Source organism: Osmerus mordax, chromosome 5 (assembly GCF_038355195.1).
Source record: "Osmerus mordax isolate fOsmMor3 chromosome 5, fOsmMor3.pri, whole genome shotgun sequence".
Classification (NCBI taxonomy): domain Eukaryota; kingdom Metazoa; phylum Chordata; class Actinopteri; order Osmeriformes; family Osmeridae; genus Osmerus; species Osmerus mordax.
The window spans coordinates 1,606,899-1,623,877 of NC_090054.1; the positions used below are offsets into that span (position 1 = coordinate 1,606,899).

General features: G+C 47.8%; 1 protein-coding gene across 1 annotated transcript in view; it reads left to right on the forward strand.

Annotated features, from left to right (window-relative positions):
• The window catches only part of wdr27 (WD repeat domain 27), a 67,907-nt gene that overhangs the window by 33,366 nt on the left and 17,562 nt on the right, over positions 1 to 16,979 (forward strand). Inside the window, exons 17-22 of the mRNA XM_067236864.1 lie at positions 633 to 754; positions 2,062 to 2,195; positions 2,918 to 3,015; positions 4,212 to 4,333; positions 6,704 to 6,801; positions 8,532 to 8,634. Of these exons, the coding sequence (XP_067092965.1) occupies positions 633 to 754; positions 2,062 to 2,195; positions 2,918 to 3,015; positions 4,212 to 4,333; positions 6,704 to 6,801; positions 8,532 to 8,634 (677 nt within the window). The remainder of the gene's footprint in view (positions 1 to 632; positions 755 to 2,061; positions 2,196 to 2,917; positions 3,016 to 4,211; positions 4,334 to 6,703; positions 6,802 to 8,531; positions 8,635 to 16,979) is intronic.

Below are 16,979 nucleotides of genomic sequence, written 5' to 3' on the forward strand. Positions count from 1 at the left end.
ACTCTACAGGTGTGACAGGATGTCGGATCAGACTCTACAGGTGTGACAGGATGTTGGATCAGACTCTACAGGTGTGACAGGATGTTGGCTCAGACTCTACAGGTGTGACAGGATGTTGGATCAGACTCTACAGGTGTGACAGGATTTTGGATCAGACTGTACAGGTGTGACAGGTGGTTGGATCAGACTTTACAGGTGTGACAGGATGTCGGATCAGACTCTACAGGTGTGACAGGATGTTGGATCAGACTTTACAGGTGTGACAGGATGTCGGATCAGACTCTATGTTGGCTCTGTTTGGTCTGGCTGACCTCATTACAGTGTGTACACAACTGGCTGCTGCTCCTGGTGGAGGAGACTGGTTTGACAAATAAACAGTTCTTCTGTGTGTGTGTGTGTGTGTGTGGTGTGTGTGTCTGTGTGTGGTGTGTGTGTGTCTGTGTGTGTGTGGTGTGGTCTGTGTGTGGTGTGTGTGTCTGTGTGTGGTGTGTGTGTGTGTGTGTGTGTGTCTGTGTGTGTGTGGTGTGGTGTGTGTCTGTGTGTGGTGTGTGTGTCTGTGTGTGGTGTGTGTGTGTGTCTGTGTGTGGTGTGTGTGTCTGTGTGTGTGTGGTGTGGTGTGTGTGTGTGTTTAGGTCATGACAAGGCCGTGAGCAGGGTGTGTTGGAGCCACAGCAGACAGTGGTGGCTGAGTGCATCAGAGGACCGAACCGTCAACATCTGGTCCTCCAGCAGCCCTGAGCCTGTCCTCACTCTGGTGGAGCACACACACCACACACACCACACACACACACACACCACACACACACACACACCACACACACACCACACACACACACACACACACACCACACACACCACACACACACACACCACACACCACACACACACACACCACACACACACACACACACACCACACACACACCACACACACACACCACACACACACACACCACACACACACACACACACACACACACACACCACACGCACACACACCACACGCACACCACACACCACACACACACACACACCACACACACACACCACACACACACACCACACACATACACACCACACACACACACCACACACACACCACACACACACACCACACACACACACACCACACACACACACACCACACACACACACCATACACACACAGACACACACAGACACACACACCACACACACATACACACACACACCACACACACACCACACACAGACACACACACCACATCACACACAGACACACACACCACACACAGACACACACACCACATCACACACACCACACACAGACACACACAGACACATACACCACACACACACACACCACACACAGACACACACACAGACACACACACCACATCACACATAGACATACACCACACATAGACCCACACCACACACACACCACAGACACATACCACACAGACACACACCACACAGACACACACCAAACACACACGCACACAAACACACACACCAGACACACCACAAACCACACCACACATACACACAGACACACACCAGACACACCACAAACCACACCCACACTCACCTCTATCCCCGTATCCACCTCCCCCTTATTCCCCTATCCTCTTCCCCCCTATCCCACCCCCCATCCCCATCCCCCCATCTTCCTCTCTTCGATCCCCTCGATTCCCCTCCCCCCGTCCCTCCTCCTCAATTCATCTCCATCCTCCTCTCTCCCCTCCCCCCGTCCTCCTATCCCCAGGATTCTCTTTCATGAGTCCCTTTTTCCACATGGAAAAAAATACATTCCACAGTGTGCAGCCCCAGTGAAACCTCCTAACACAACCTGGAAGACACACTGCTCAGCAACAGACAGGGAGGGAGGGGGGGAAAGAGATCTTCTGATAAATATAGTATAGCTACAGTAAACACACTCAATGGAAGAATCAGAAAAATACCTTTACATAACTACCCTCTTCCTGCCCAGACAGACAGCGTCACTCTGGGTGTCATTTGGGGCAGGGTTTGATGATTACTTCAGTTTGTTGATTGAGTTTGGTTCTTCGTTGTCCTGCAGGCGGCTGACAGGTTCCCTAAGCCAATCAGAGCTGCTCAGTTCTACTACTTGGACCGCTTCCTGTTGCTGGCGTCTGGCCCCTCCCTGCTCCTCTACCTGCTGCACCTGGACGGCTCCCGAGACTCCATCAAAAGGTTCAGGGCTCAGAGTTCAGGGGTCAGAGTTCAGGGCTCAGAGTTCAGGGCTCAGAGTTCAAGGTTCAGAGTTCAAGGTTCAGAGTTCAAGGTTCAGAATTGAGGGTCCAGAGTTCAAGGTCCAAGGCTCAGGGTTCACTGTTCAGAGTTCAGGGTTCAAGGTTCAGAGTTCAAGGTTCACTGGTCAGGGTTCACTGTTCAGAGTTCAGGGTTCAGAGTTCAAGGTTCAGAGATCAGATGCTTTTATCCAAAGTGACATACATTGGGGACCTGAGCCCTCTCCATGTGCAGTCAGTTGTTATACTTACCTCTACACAGCCCTTCTACCTCTTAGAACAGGTTTTGTTATAAAATAGTATATAGATCTTACTTGGAGTGCAAGAGATGTCAGTGTGTGTGTATGGCCAGTGTGTGTGTGGTCAGTGTGTGTGCGTGTGTGTGTGCTCAGCATGTGTGTGTGTGCTCAGCATGTGTGTGTGTGCTCAGTGTGTGTGTGGTCAGTGTGTGTGTCGTCAGTTTGTGTGTGCGTGGGTGTGGTCAGTGTGTGTGTTGTCAGTGTGTGTGTGTGGTCAGTGTGTGTGTGTGCTCAGTGTGTGTGTGTGTGCTCAGGGTGTGTGTGTGTGTGTGTGTGGTCAGTGTGTGTGTGTGTGTGGTCAGTGTTTGTGTATGTGTGGTCAGTGTGTGTGTGTGCTCAGCATGTGTGATGGTCTCCTGTTCCTCAGGTATCACCAGAGGAGTGCTGTCCAGCTGGGGTGTCGTCTCCAGACCTCTGCCTCCACAGACATCACCACCCTGTCTGCCGTCAACAGCTTCCACTCCTGTATCCTCCCTGAACCTTCACCTGGGTTAGAACTCTCACCTGGTTCAGAACCTTCACCTGGGTTAGAACTCTCACCTGGGTTAGAACCTTTACCTGGATTAGAACCTTCACCTGGGCCAGGTCAAGGTTATGGTTTAAAACGAAAGATCAATGTAAAAAGAAAAACATTTCCTTAATCTTAAATGGTGTTCTAAAGATAACAGTGTTATCAGCCATTAGAGTTCCATTGATGTGAGTGGTTTTATGAGCCTTATCCTTCAGACTGGCTCAGCTACAAGTCACTGTGCTGTCCTGCGTCCACAGCCCAGGAATGCTCCACCCTCTCCTCGTTAAAAATGCATTATGCTTTTATTATCTAATAAATCCAGTCAACCTACAAGGCCATTTATAGCAATGTTTGGAAGAGCGTCTGTTCCTCGGGTATTCCACACTATTGTGCTGCTTGGCCAGAGACACAATGGAAAGTAGATCTGAGATAGTTGGTAAGAATTTCCACTGTGTCTGTCTGGGCTTATTCCGAACTGTGCTGAAGGTAAAAAGCTGTCAGTAAAGAAAGGTCTCTACACAGGTTAGCCCTAACTCACACAGGTTAGCCCTAACTCACACAGGTTAGCCCTAACTCACCCAGGTTAACCCTAACTCACACAGGTTAGCCCTAACTCACTCAGGTTAACCCTAACTCACTCAGGTTAGCCCTAACTCACACAGGTTAGCCCTAACTCACACAGGTTAGCCCTAACTCACTCAGGTTAGCCCTAACTCACTCAGGTTAACCCTAACTCACTCAGGTTAGCCCTAACTCACTCAGGTTAACCCTAACTCACTCAGGTTAACCCTAACTCACACAGGTTAGCCCTAACTCACACAGGTTAGCCCCTAACTCACACAGTTTAACCCCTAACTCACACAGGTTAGCCCTAACTCACACAGGTTAACCCTAACTCACTCAGGTTAACCCTAACTCACTCAGGTTAGCCCTAACTCACACAGGTTAGCCCTAACTCACTCAGGTTATCCCTAACTCACACAGGTTAACCCTACCTCACACAGGTTAACATTCTCCCTAGAGGTTAACATTCTCCTATACAGGTGAACCCTAACACATGGACAGGTAGATGTGGCTGTGTATGCTGGAGAATGCTAGGACCAGGTGATCTGCTGTTTAGCTCATGGTGTTGGTCCTTACCTGTGGTCAGACCTGGTCCTGGCGTGTGGGGCGGACCGCTCGCTCCAGGTGATGGACCTGAACCAGGACACAGTGGCGGCACAGGTCCCTGAGGCCCACAGCAGAGCGGCCCACCACATCACACAGAACCAGGTGAGCCTGTGTACTGGCTGTTGCATCTACTGTTACAGCTCTGTAAAGTCAGTCTGAATCAGTTAAAGCAAAACTTCCAGATGACGCCATTTTGACTAGTTATTTCGAATGTGATGTGGATGAACCTGCCAGCAGTAAAAGTATCCACAACTGTGAAGTTGTAAGTAGGTTCTGTGATCTGATGGAGAAAGTGGTGGCTTGGAGACAGATAGCTGGGGGAGGACTGTCCAAATTCATACTGATGTTGACATGAAGAGAATCCTTCCTTCTTACATGTTGCCCTGGCAACAGCTGGCCCCACCACGTCATCATCATGGGTTGGTGGGATTAGGCTGGATTAGGCCGGATTAGGATGGATTAGCTAGGTCAACATCTCCTGGTGGCTGGGATTAACACAGTGAGGCGTCTCCAGCAGGGAGCCAGTCTCCCACCCCGGCCCCTCTCCTGCCGGGCCGCTCCACCCTCACACCAGCCTTTGTGTGCAATGCATTGTGGGCAGGGGGTGATGTGTTGACTCAGTGGTGAAGTTGCGTCAGTGTGGGGTCCCGGCTTTAGGAACACAGGTGAGGGGGGGCTGGAGGTCTGGATGAGGGCCAGAGGGCCTCGTGGGTGTGAGGGGCCTGGGGGCCAGGGGGCTGGAGAGCCTGTTGTATTGGGGGGCCTGGAGGTCTGGTGGATTTGGGGATCCAGTGTTTGAGGGGGACTGTTGTTTTGGGGATGGATAGCCTCTCCGGAGGGGGGACAGGGGGCTGAGGGGCTGGAGCCCAGAGTGTTAATACATGAGGATCAGAGGGGATTGAGTCTGCCTGGAAACAGCATACATACCACCCTCCCTCTTCCCCCTCACTGCTTCCACCTCTTCCTTCTTCATGTTAATCTGTCCTGAGGTTTAGAATCGGGAGAGCAAAAGGTATTTCTGGGGTCCTGAGCCAGATATGACCCCAGTCTCTCTCTCTCTGGTTCTCTCAATGCAGTTTCTCATTAAGTCATTTATACACACCTATATAGATTGATACACACTTCCACAATTTTACATTCTAATGGAACATTACAAAGTACATTATGAGATAATTTAACAATAATTTGTGTATAAAGTAAAACAATAAAAAACATTAACTAATTTATGTGCATATTATTGTTTTTGTACTATCATTATTCATGTAAATAAAAGTGTAACTGTCTCTCTCAGTCTCTGTGTCTGTTTCCAACTATCTCTTTCTCCATTTTTACTGGAAAGCTCTCCTATCTCCTCAGATAAGAGCTTAATGCGTGAAAGTGAGAGAGAGTGAAAGAGAGAGAGAGAGTGAAAGAGAGAGATAGTGAAAGACAGAGCGTGAAAGAGAGTGAAAGAGAGAGAGTGAAAGAGAGAGATAGTGAAAGACAGAGAGTGAAAGACAGAGAGTGAAAGACACAGCGTGAAAGAGAGAGAGTGAAAGAGAGAGAGTGAAAGAGAGAGAGTGAAAGACAGAAAGTGAAAGAGAGAGAGAGTGAAAGACAGAGAGTGAAAAAGAGAGAGAGTGAAAGAGAGAGAGAGAAAGAAAGAGAGAGTGAAAGAGAGAGAGAGAGTGAAAGACAGAGAGTGAAAGAGAGAGTGAAAGAGAGAGAGAGTGAAAGAGAGAGAGTGAAAGAGAGAGAGAGTGAAAGACAGAGAGTGAAAGAGAAAGAGAGTGAAAGCAGTAGATTCCTGTAGGAACTACGGGGAGGGTTGGAAAACAACCACACATTAGTTTCCATCAGAGAAACACTGGCTACCAACATGGTTTTAAGCCTTCTCTCATTCTCAGCCCCCTCTCTTTCCCCCACCCCCCTCTCTTTCCCCCACCCCCTTTCTCAGCCCCCTCTCTTTCCCCCACCCCCCCTGTCTTTCCCCCACCCCCTTTCTTAGCCCCCTCTCTTTCCCCCACCCCCTTTCTCAGCCCCCTCTCTTTCCCCCACCCCCTTTCTCAGCCCCCTCTCTTTCCCCCACCCCCCCTCTCTTTCCCCCACCCCCTTTCTCAGCCCCCTCTCTTTCCCCCACCCCCTTTCTCAGCCCCCTCTCTTTCCCCCACCCCCTTTCTCAGCCCCCTCTCTTTCCCCCACCCCCTTTCTCAGCCCCCTCTCTTTCCCCCACCCCCTTTCTCAGCCCCCTCTCTTTCCCCCAACCCCTTTCTCAGCCCCCTCTCTTTCCCCCACCCCCTTTCTCTTTTCCCCACCCCCTTCCTCCCTCCCTCTCTATCACCCTCCCTCCCCTTTTCACTCTTTCTTTTCCTCTCTCTCCTTTTCTCTTTCTTTAGCCTGAACCACTATCTCAATGTAACAATGTGTATTCTGTGCATGTTTGTGTATGTATGTGGTGTACGTGTGTGTACACGTATGTGTGTGTGTGTACAGGGCTCTATGTTCAGCTGTCAGACTCCAGACTCCTACAACCTGTTCCTCACCAGTGCAGTCACAGATGGCCTGAAACTGTGGGACCTGCGCTCTCTCAGGTGAGAACCCACCCACCTGTCCTCCCCCCTTTACCATCCCTGCTCCTAGACCATCCTAGTTCCTAGACCATCCTAGCTCCTAGACCATCCTAGCTCCTAGACCATCCTAGTTCCTAGACCATCCTAGCTCCTAGACCATCCTAGCTCCTAGACCATCCTAGCTCCTAGACCATCCTAGCCCTTAGACCATCCTAGCTCCTAGACCATCCTAGCTCCTAAACCATCCTAGCCCCTAGACCATCCTAGCTCCTAGACCATCCTAGCCCTTAGACCATCCTAGCTCCTAGACCATCCTAGCTCCTAAACCATCCTAGCTCCTAGACCATCCTAGCTCCTAGACCATCCCAGCTCCTCGACCATCCTAGCTCCTAGACCATCCCAGCTCCTAGACCATCCTAGATCCTAGACCATCCTAGCTCCTAGACCATCCCTGCTCCTAGACCATCCTAGCTTCTAAACCATCCTAGCTCCTAGACCATCCCAGCTCCTCGACCATCCTAGCTCCTAGACCATCCCAGGTCCTAGACCATCCTTGCTCCTAAACCATCCTAGCCCTTAGACCATCCTAGCTCCTAGACCATCCTAGCTCCTAGACCATCCTAGCCCTTAGCCCATCCTAGCTCCTAGACCATCCTAGCTCCTAAACCATCCTAGCCCTTAGACCATCCTAGCTCCTAGACCATCCTAGCTCCTAGACCATCCCAGCTCCTAGACCATCCTAGCTCCAAGACCATTCTAGCTCCTAGACCATCCCAGCTCCTAGACCATCCTAGCTCTTAGACCATCCCAGCTCCTAGACCATCCTAGCTCTTAGACCATCCTAGCCCTTAGACCATCCCAGCTCCTAGACCATCCTAGCTCCTAGACCATCCCAGCTCCTAGACCATCCTAGCTCCTAGACTTCCCTCCTAGCTGTAAGTGATGACAGAGGACTGTCTCTCTCCTATGATGCATTTGGGCTGCAGCTGGCTGTAGAAGCAATCTCTCTGACTAGTACTCTCTCCCTCTCTCTCTCATCTCTCTGTCTCATCTTTCTTTCCCTCTGTCTGTCTCGCTCTCATCCCTGTCTCTCTCTTAGTCTCTCTCTACCTTTCTCCCTCTCTCCACCTCTCCCTCAAACTCCCCGTCTATCCACTTCTTCTCACTCTTGTCTCTCATTTCTCTCTCTCTCCTCTCTTTCGCATTCCCCGCCTGTCTCTGTCCCTCTCTCCCTTTCAGGAAAACGTCAAGATGAAATGTTAGAGGTTCCCTGCCGTCATCAGTCAGACTGAATGTCTGACTGATTGTTTTGTGTGCACTGGCCGGTGGAAACATTTGACTTCCATTTCTGATTTATCACATCACATAGGAATGGACCGTGGGGATAGGATTATGGTTATGTTTGGATGGAGTTAGGATTAGGGTTATGGAAGGTTTGGGGTTAGGATTAGAGTTATGTAGGGTTGGGGTTAGGGTTAGTGATAACCCTAACCTTAACCCTGGGAGTCAGGTGGCTGAGCGTTTAGGGAGTCGGGCTCGTAATCTGAAGGTTACCGGTTCGATTCCTGGCTGTGCAAAATGACGTTGTGTCCTTGGGCAAGGCACTTCACCCTACTTGCCTCGGGGGGAATGTCCCTTTACTTACTGTAAGTCGCTCTGGATAATAGCGTCTGCTAAGCGTCTGGGGTTAGGGTTAGTGTTATGTAGGGTTGGGGTTAGTGTTGCGTGATGTTCTGTGCTTTCCATATCAGGTGTGTGCGTCGCTATGGTAACCACCTGAACCGCTGCCACCTCTGCACATGTGCCTTCTCCCCCTGTGGACGCTTCATCTGCTCCGGCTCCGAGGACGGCTGTGTGAGTAACCTTAACCTTGCTAGTCCTAACCCTGTTAACCACGCTAAACATGCTAACCTTGCTAGCCCTAACCCTGCTTTGGCAGGAAGGTGCATACAATAAACATATACCTAAAATTTAAATATGTGGACTAACTATACTAAGGGTACATAAACTAGCAGTACTAAGTGGGATTAGAATAGAATTAAATATACAATAAAATATAAGTTGCCGTAAATTACAAAATATACAAAATATACAAAAATATACAAAAGCATGCTAAATATACAAAAGCATGCTAAACATGCTAACCTTGCTAGTCCTAACCCTGTTAACCATGCTAAACATGCTAACCTTGCTAGTCCTAACCCTGTTAACCATGCTAAACATGCTAACCTTGCTAGTCCTAACCCTGTTAACGATGCTAAACATGCTAACCTTGCTAGTCCTAACCCTGTTAACCATGCTAAACATGCTAACCTTGCTAGTCCTAACCCTGTTAACCATGCTAAACAGCTCAGCACTAACCCTGATAATCATGCTAAACAATTCACCACTAACCCCTTTAACCACTAACCATGCTAACTATGTTATCCTTAACCAGACTAACCCTGTTACCCATAACCAAGCAAATCAATAACCCTGCTAACCATACTAGCCAGCTAACCTGCTAGCCGTTAGCCTGCTAGCAGAGCTAGAGATGGAGTGTCCTAGAGAGCAGAGGAGGCTGCTCCATGGAGGCAGAGGAAGGTGCTCCTCCAGTTTGGAGAGGCAATAGGGAGTAAAAAAAGATTGATTGGTGGAAATAAACCATTACCAAATCTCTGTATTATTTATAAGATAATTTTGTTCTCTTCTTTGGAAAATATCCCCTGGGGTGGGCGGGGGCCCCTGCTGTCCTCCTCAAGGCGGGATCTGTGACGTCCTCCCTAACCAATCAACAACCAGAATACAATGTTGAGATTGTGTTGGTCCAATGATAATTTCCAACTCTCTTCCACTGCATTGTACATGAGTGTGAAACTGTCCGTAACGGCAGAGTATTAGAAAAGCCCCCCCGCTGCTCCACAGGTCTCAAGCCCCCGGCCCCTGGCCAGGGTCTGACCTCAGGTGTGCAGGGGCCGGGGGGTCAGTGTTGTTGAGCAGGGTGGTCAGGGTGATTGATTAGTCACCTAGGTGAGACAGGTGGAGCTGTCTACCATCTGTGACCTCTGCTACCTGACCAGGAATACCTGGACGCACCCTGCTCTCTGTTACATCCTTCAAATACCTGAGAAACCATTTATAACGTGTGTGTGTGTAAGGGACAAAGAGAGAGTGTGTGTGTGATGCTTGTGTGTGTGTATACATTGACCGGAAATATACATAAAAACTGCTAAACTCGCCAATCTGCAGCTGACTAAATATTGCTCCATTTGAGCTCTCACACCCAGGAAGCAGGGTAGAGGAGATCTGCAACCAGAACTGTCTGGAACAGTCAAATCTATGAGAAACATTTGATATTCCTTATAAATATAACGTATTCATTCATTTTATCAAGCGTGACATACAAATAGTGCATATAGAAAGTAGAGCAACACCCTGTGAGTAAGCCTGCAAAAACATGATATATTGGAATACACTGTTACTATAATAGCACAGTTAGTGCAAGAGTAAAATATACTATGGAACATAGTTACTGTAGGACAGTTGAGTATAATGAAACATAGTTTCTGTAAGTTATACACTAGCTCTGGTGCAGATGTGGATAAGTTATACACTAGCTCTGGTGTAGATGTGGATAAGTTATAGACTGGCTCTGGTGTAGATGTGGATAAGTTATACACTAGCTCTGGTGTAGATGTGGATAAGTTATAGACTGGCTCTGGTGTAGATGTGGATACGTTATAGACTGGCTCTGGTGTAGATGTGGATATGTAATAGACTGGCTCTGGTGCAGATGTGGATAAGTTATAGACTGGCTCTGGTGCAGATGTGGATAAGTTATAGACTGGCTCTGGTGCAGATGTGGATAAGTTATAGACTGGCTCTGGTGCAGATGTGGATAAGTTATAGACTGGCTCTGGTGTAGATGTGGATACGTTATAGACTGGCTCTGGTGTAGATTTGGATAAGTTATAGACTGGCTCTGGTGCAGATGTGGATAAGTTATAGACTGGCTCTGGTGCAGATGTGGATAAGTTATAGACTGGCTCTGGTGCAGATGTGGATAAGTTATAGACTGGCTCTGGTGCAGATGTGGATAAGTTATAGACTGGCTCTGGTGCAGATGTGGATAAGTTATAGACTGGCTCTGGTGTAGATGTGGATACGTTATAGACTGGCTCTGGTGTAGATTTGGATAAGTTATAGACTGGCTCTGGTGCAGATGTGGATAAGTTATAGACTGGCTCTGGTGTAGATGTGGATAAGTTATAGACTGGCTCTGGTGCAGATGTGGATACGTTATAGACTGGCTCTGGTGCAGATGTGGATAAGTTATAGACTGGCTCTGGTGCAGATGTGGATAAGTTATAGACTGGCTCTGGTGCAGATGTGGATACGTTATAGACTGGCTCTGGTGCAGATGTGGATAAGTTATAGACTGGCTCTGGTGCAGATGTGGATAAGTTATAGACTGGCTCTGGTGCAGATGTGGATACGTTATAGACTGGCTCTGGTGCAGATGTGGATACGTTATAGACTGGCTCTGGTGCAGATGTGGATAAGTTATAGACTGGCTCTGGTGCAGATGTGGATAAGTTATAGACTGGCTCTGGTGCAGATGTGGATAAGTTATAGACTGGCTCTGGTGCAGATGTGGATAAGTTATAGACTGGCTCTGGTGCAGATGTGGATAAGTTATAGACTGGCTCTGGTGCAGATGTGGATAAGTTATAGACTGGCTCTGGTGCAGATGTGGATAAGTTATAGACTGGCTCTGGTGCAGATGTGGATAAGTTATAGACTGGCTCTGGTGCAGATGTGGATAAGTTATAGACTGGCTCTGGTGCAGATGTGGATAAGTTATAGACTGGCTCTGGTGCAGATGTGGATAAGTTATAGACTGGCTCTGGTGCAGATGTGGATACGTTATAGACTGGCTCTGGTGCAGATGTGGATACGTTATAGACTGGCTCTGGTGCAGATGTGGATACGTTATAGACTGGCTCTGGTGCAGATGTGGATACGTTATAGACTGGCTCTGGTGCAGATGTGGATACGTTATAGACTGGCTCTGGTGCAGATGTGGATACGTTATAGACTGGCTCTGGTGCAGATGTGGATACGTTATAGACTGGCTCTGGTGCAGATGTGGATACGTTATAGACTGGCTCTGGTGCAGATGTGGATAAGTTATAGACTGGCTCTGGTGCAGATGTGGATAAGTTATAGACTGGCTCTGGTGCAGATGTGGATACGTTATAGACTGGCTCTGGTGCAGATGTGGATACGTTATAGACTGGCTCTGGTGCAGATGTGGATAAGTTATAGACTGGCTCTGGTGCAGATGTGGATAAGTTATAGACTGGCTCTGGTGCAGATGTGGATAAGTTATAGACTGGCTCTGGTGCAGATGTGGATAAGTTATAGACTGGCTCTGGTGCAGATGTGGATAAGTTATAGACTGGCTCTGGTGCAGATGTGGATAAGTTATAGACTGGCTCTGGTGCAGATGTGGATAAGTTATAGACTGGCTCTGGTGCAGATGTGGATAAGTTATACACTAGCTCTGGTGCAGATGTGGATGCGTTATAGACTGGCTCTGGTGCAGATGTGGATACGTTATAGACTGGCTCTGGTGCAGATGTGGATACGTTATAGACTGGCTCTGGTGCAGATGTGGATACGTTATAGACTGGCTCTGGTGCAGATGTGGATACGTTATAGACTGGCTCTGGTGCAGATGTGGATACGTTATAGACTGGCTCTGGTGCAGATGTGGATGTCTCGTTCTGAGCCCAGGGACCTGCAGGAGGCCAGTAGGAAGGAGCTGTCGTCCTGCTTGTATCTCTGGGATGTTTACTTAAACTGGTAATGCTTTCATCTGTCTGGCCTACCTCTTTCCCTCTCTCTCTCCTCTTTGTACCTCTGTTTCTTTCCTCTCTGTAGCTCTCTCTCTATATCCTGAAAGAGAAAGGAGAGAGAGTGAGAGAGAGAGGAAGAGAGAGAGGATAGAAAAAGAGAGACTTTGACCGAAGAAATCTTTATTGGGCAGTCAAAACTGCCAGCTAACCAACAGTTACACCACAAGTCATTAAAAAAAAATCTTACTTACTCCTATTCAAACAAAAAGATAAAACGTTAAATAAAAAATATGCCTGACTCATGGTCTGTCTCAGAACAGACATCCCCACCATAGGATCCAGGTGTGCCACGTGCGATGGCCCCCGTGGATAATCCTCCACTGCAGATCAGCTGTGGGCTTCTCTGTAGGAGGCTTATACAGGGTGTGCCAGCATCCTATCAGGGATGAGTTTTGTGCTGAAACTAAAGTCCACTTAGCGGACCTCCAACAGTGTCCTTTGATGCAGCACTTTGACAGATGTCATGTAGAAGGCCTTCCTGTTCCCGTGCTCCAGGGAACCACACCCAACTGTTCCCGTGCTCCAGGGAACCACACCCAGCTGTTCCCGTGCTCCAGGGAACCACACCCAGCTGTTCCCGTGCTCCAGGGAACCACACCCAGCTGTTCCCGTGCTCCAGGGAACCACACCTAGCTGTTCCCGTGCTCCAGGGAACCACACCCAGCTGTTCACGTGCTCCAGGGAACCACACCCAGCTGTTCACGTGCTCCAGGGAACCACACCCAGCTGTTCCCGTGCTCCAGGGAACCACACCCAGCTGTTCCCGTGCTCCAGGGAACCACACCTAGCTGTTCCTGTGCTCCAGGGAACCACACCCAGCTGTTCACGTGCTCCAGGGAACCACACCCAGCTGTTCACGTGCTCCAGGGAACCACACCCAGCTGTTCCCGTGCTCCAGGGAACCACATTAGGCAGGGACCTCCCTGCCTAATCCTTCTCCTGGGACTGGCCGGCTCAACCCCCCCCCACACACCTTCACCATCACAGAGACATCACAATACAACAAATGCACCCATGACATGAACACATTCCCAAACCCAAATTAATCCATCACTTCAAACAGGATGACAAACACGGTCAAACACTTTTTCTTGATCAACTGACAGAATAGCCAAATCATATCCCCCCAGCTTTGCGCAATCAATGACCTCCTGAATAACAAAAATGTTATTCATTAGTGACCTTCCTGGAACACACAGTGTTTCCACTATGTTGATTTTTCCGTAGCGGCCGCCACAGCTAAATTTCTGCCGCCACGGTATCAGAAATAGTGCTGTACAAAATTTTAGGCAGTCTATCAGCAGTGATTGTTAGAAAGCGTATCGGAGGATTGCACGGACACGCGCTTCACAGCGCAGTTGAGACTGCGTGTGTGCGTCCTTGAGAACTGTAGAGCTAAGTCTATAACTTATGTTGTCAGTTAATTTAAGGCTGTTATTGTATTAGTCTATAGTTCTTGCTAATTTAAATTAAGTTAACTGGTGATTTTCGATGTTTGTAGGCTATTCTTCCCCTGCTAGCGAAATTGCACGTCGATTCGATAGCGATTGCTGCCCTTGCTCACGTTTGTATTTTAGGTGCATTATTATGCTGAAGTAGTTATAATTAATAAATAGTGGGTATATTGTTATTATTAGCTACAGAATGCTTAGCCTATCAAGATCAAATGAAGCAGGAAGTGTACATGCTTCCGAGTGGCCCCTTAATCGATAGGCTAGGCTACTGACCATTTACAAGTTACGTCAATTATTAATTGGCAGCATTTATGCCATTTAGAACATACTTTATGACTGTAAGGTGTCTTTAAGTAGCCTAACTTCATTTCTTTAGGGGAAATAGGACAAAAATATGTGCAATATTACATTAGCTATTAGACTATTACATTAACCTGCAGACCTGCCCCTACTGCAAAAAAAATAATACTAGAGGAAACAGTGAACACAGTAGGACTGGTCTCTGTGCAATATGCTCTCTAGCACCAACTTCAGCCTGTTGGCCAAACATTTTGATAATATATTGTCATCCTAACATAAAAGAGAAATAGGCATTGTAGCATGTGTTCCCCAAAAGCCTCCTGGTAAACCTCCAGTAGGTCAGGACCCAAAAAGCCCCAAAAGTGTGTGTAGAACTCAGCTGGTAGGCCACCCAGCCCTGGGGACTTCCCCACCGACAGCTGCTGGACTGCAGCAGTGAGCTCTTAGAGAGGGAGTCCCACCTCCAAGGCTTCCCTCTGGTCTGACCTGAGCTTTGGCAGGTCCTGCAGCAGCTCACAGGCACTCTGAGGATCCCTGCCCCCCCACACAGGTCTGCATTAAACTCCATGGTGTGTGTGAGAGAGAGAGAGAGAGAGAGAGAGAGAGAGAGAGAGAGAGAGAGAGAGAGAGAGAGAGAGAGAGAGAGAGAGAGAGAGAGAGAGAGAGAGAGAGAGAGAGAGAGAAAAAAAAGGATAGAGACAGAGAAAGAGAGGATAGAAAGAGAGAGAAGCTGGTAAGGGCCGACAGCAAGTCTTGCCACTAGATATGTATCTCAATGTCTCAACTGTTGGGTTGAGACATTGAGATACAACATCAGCGAATCAACATTTTATGATTGTTGAAACCTTTCTATATCTTAACATGTATTTATCTGTTTTACTTTTCTATAATCACACTCAAACAAAGCTTACATTTTAGTTTGTTATATTATTATAGTTAGTTAGACTCCTTATTGGGTGTGCTTTGTCTTCGGTAAGGGCACAACCTTTGTTCTCTCACATATATATTATTATTATTGTTTCTCTTCACACCCCTTCGTCAATATTTGGACTACATAGACAAACTCGATGTCAAAAGTTTCGTCTTGGTAGCGATGGAGTTGCTTGTATTTGTATTTACGTTCCGTTGCACGGTTTAAGTAGAAATTAAGTTTTTGTGGCGAAAAGTGAAGCTAACGGTGGCTAACTTGCTCGCCACAGTCAATGGGTGCGTTCGACTTCATGCGGCGCCGGCGGCGCCTGCAGCCGCCTGCAGCCCGGCTGACTTGAAGCAACCAATGGCATTCTCAGCTTCAAGGCAGCCGGCTGCAGGCGGCCGCAGGAAGTTGAACGCACCCATTGACTGTATGCATTTTTATATAAAATATACAGACATATCAGTTGTAGAAATGTCATTAAAAAACGGACCCCTGTGCAACCGACGCAAGCAAGCACACCCTACAATTTCCCCAGAAATTGTACCCTCTCTAGTTATGTTATGATATGTGTAGAAAATTATATCTTGTATATTGTGTATACCTTCACTGTGGACTGCTTTGGCAATATTGTTTAACCTGAACATTCATGCCAATAAAGCATCCTGAACTGATCTGAAAGATAGAAAAGAGAGAGAGAGAGAGAGGGGATAGAAAGAGAGAGAGAGAGAGGGGTTAGAAAGAGAGAGAGAGAGGGGTTAGAAAGAGAGAGAGAGAGGGGTTAGAAAGAGAGAGAGAGAGAGGGGTTAGAAAGAGAGAGAGAGGGGTTAGAAAGAGAGAGAGGCTAGAAAGAGAGAGAGAGGGGATAGAAAGAGAGAGAGAGGGGTTAGAAAGAGAGAGAGAGGGGATAGAAAGAGAGAGAGAGAGGGGTTAGAAAGAGAGAGAGAGGGGCTAGAAAGAGAGAGAGAGGGGATAGAAAGAGAGAGAGAGAGAGGGGATAGAAAGAGAGAGAAGATAGAAAGAGAGAGAGAGGGATTGAAAGAGAGAGAGAGAGAGAGGGGATAGAAAGAGAGAGAGAGAGAGAGGGGCTAGAAAGAGAGAGAGAGAGAGGGGATAGAAAGAGAGAGAGAGAGGGGTTAGAAAGAGAGAGAGGGGATAGAAAGAGAGAGAAGATAGAAAGAGAGAGAGGGGATAGAAAGAGAGAGAGGATAGAAAGAGAGAGAGAGAGGGGATAGAAAGCAGGCATGCAAACTCCTCTCCTTTAGGTGAGACTCACCTTTTTGCAACAAAAATTGGTAACCTACGTGATTCGTGCAGATCAGATGAGAAAATATGGCCAACATCATTTTACCCGTGCTTCGCTACTTTACAACTGGCTCTGGAACCAATCGTCACTCCTAATGCCTAAACCTCACAGCCAATCAGATTTTTTTGTATGCTATAAAAAAAAAAAAAATGGTTAAAAGAACATTACATCGTTTACAAAAGCACAGATTCTACATAGATCTAGCCTCTTAATTTTGCTCTCAAAGTGTGTGAGTGTGTGCGTGTTCATGCGTGTGTGTGCACGCATCCGTTTGTGCACCAGATTGATGTGCCCGGGGGACCATGCCCCTGGACCAACCTAGAGGG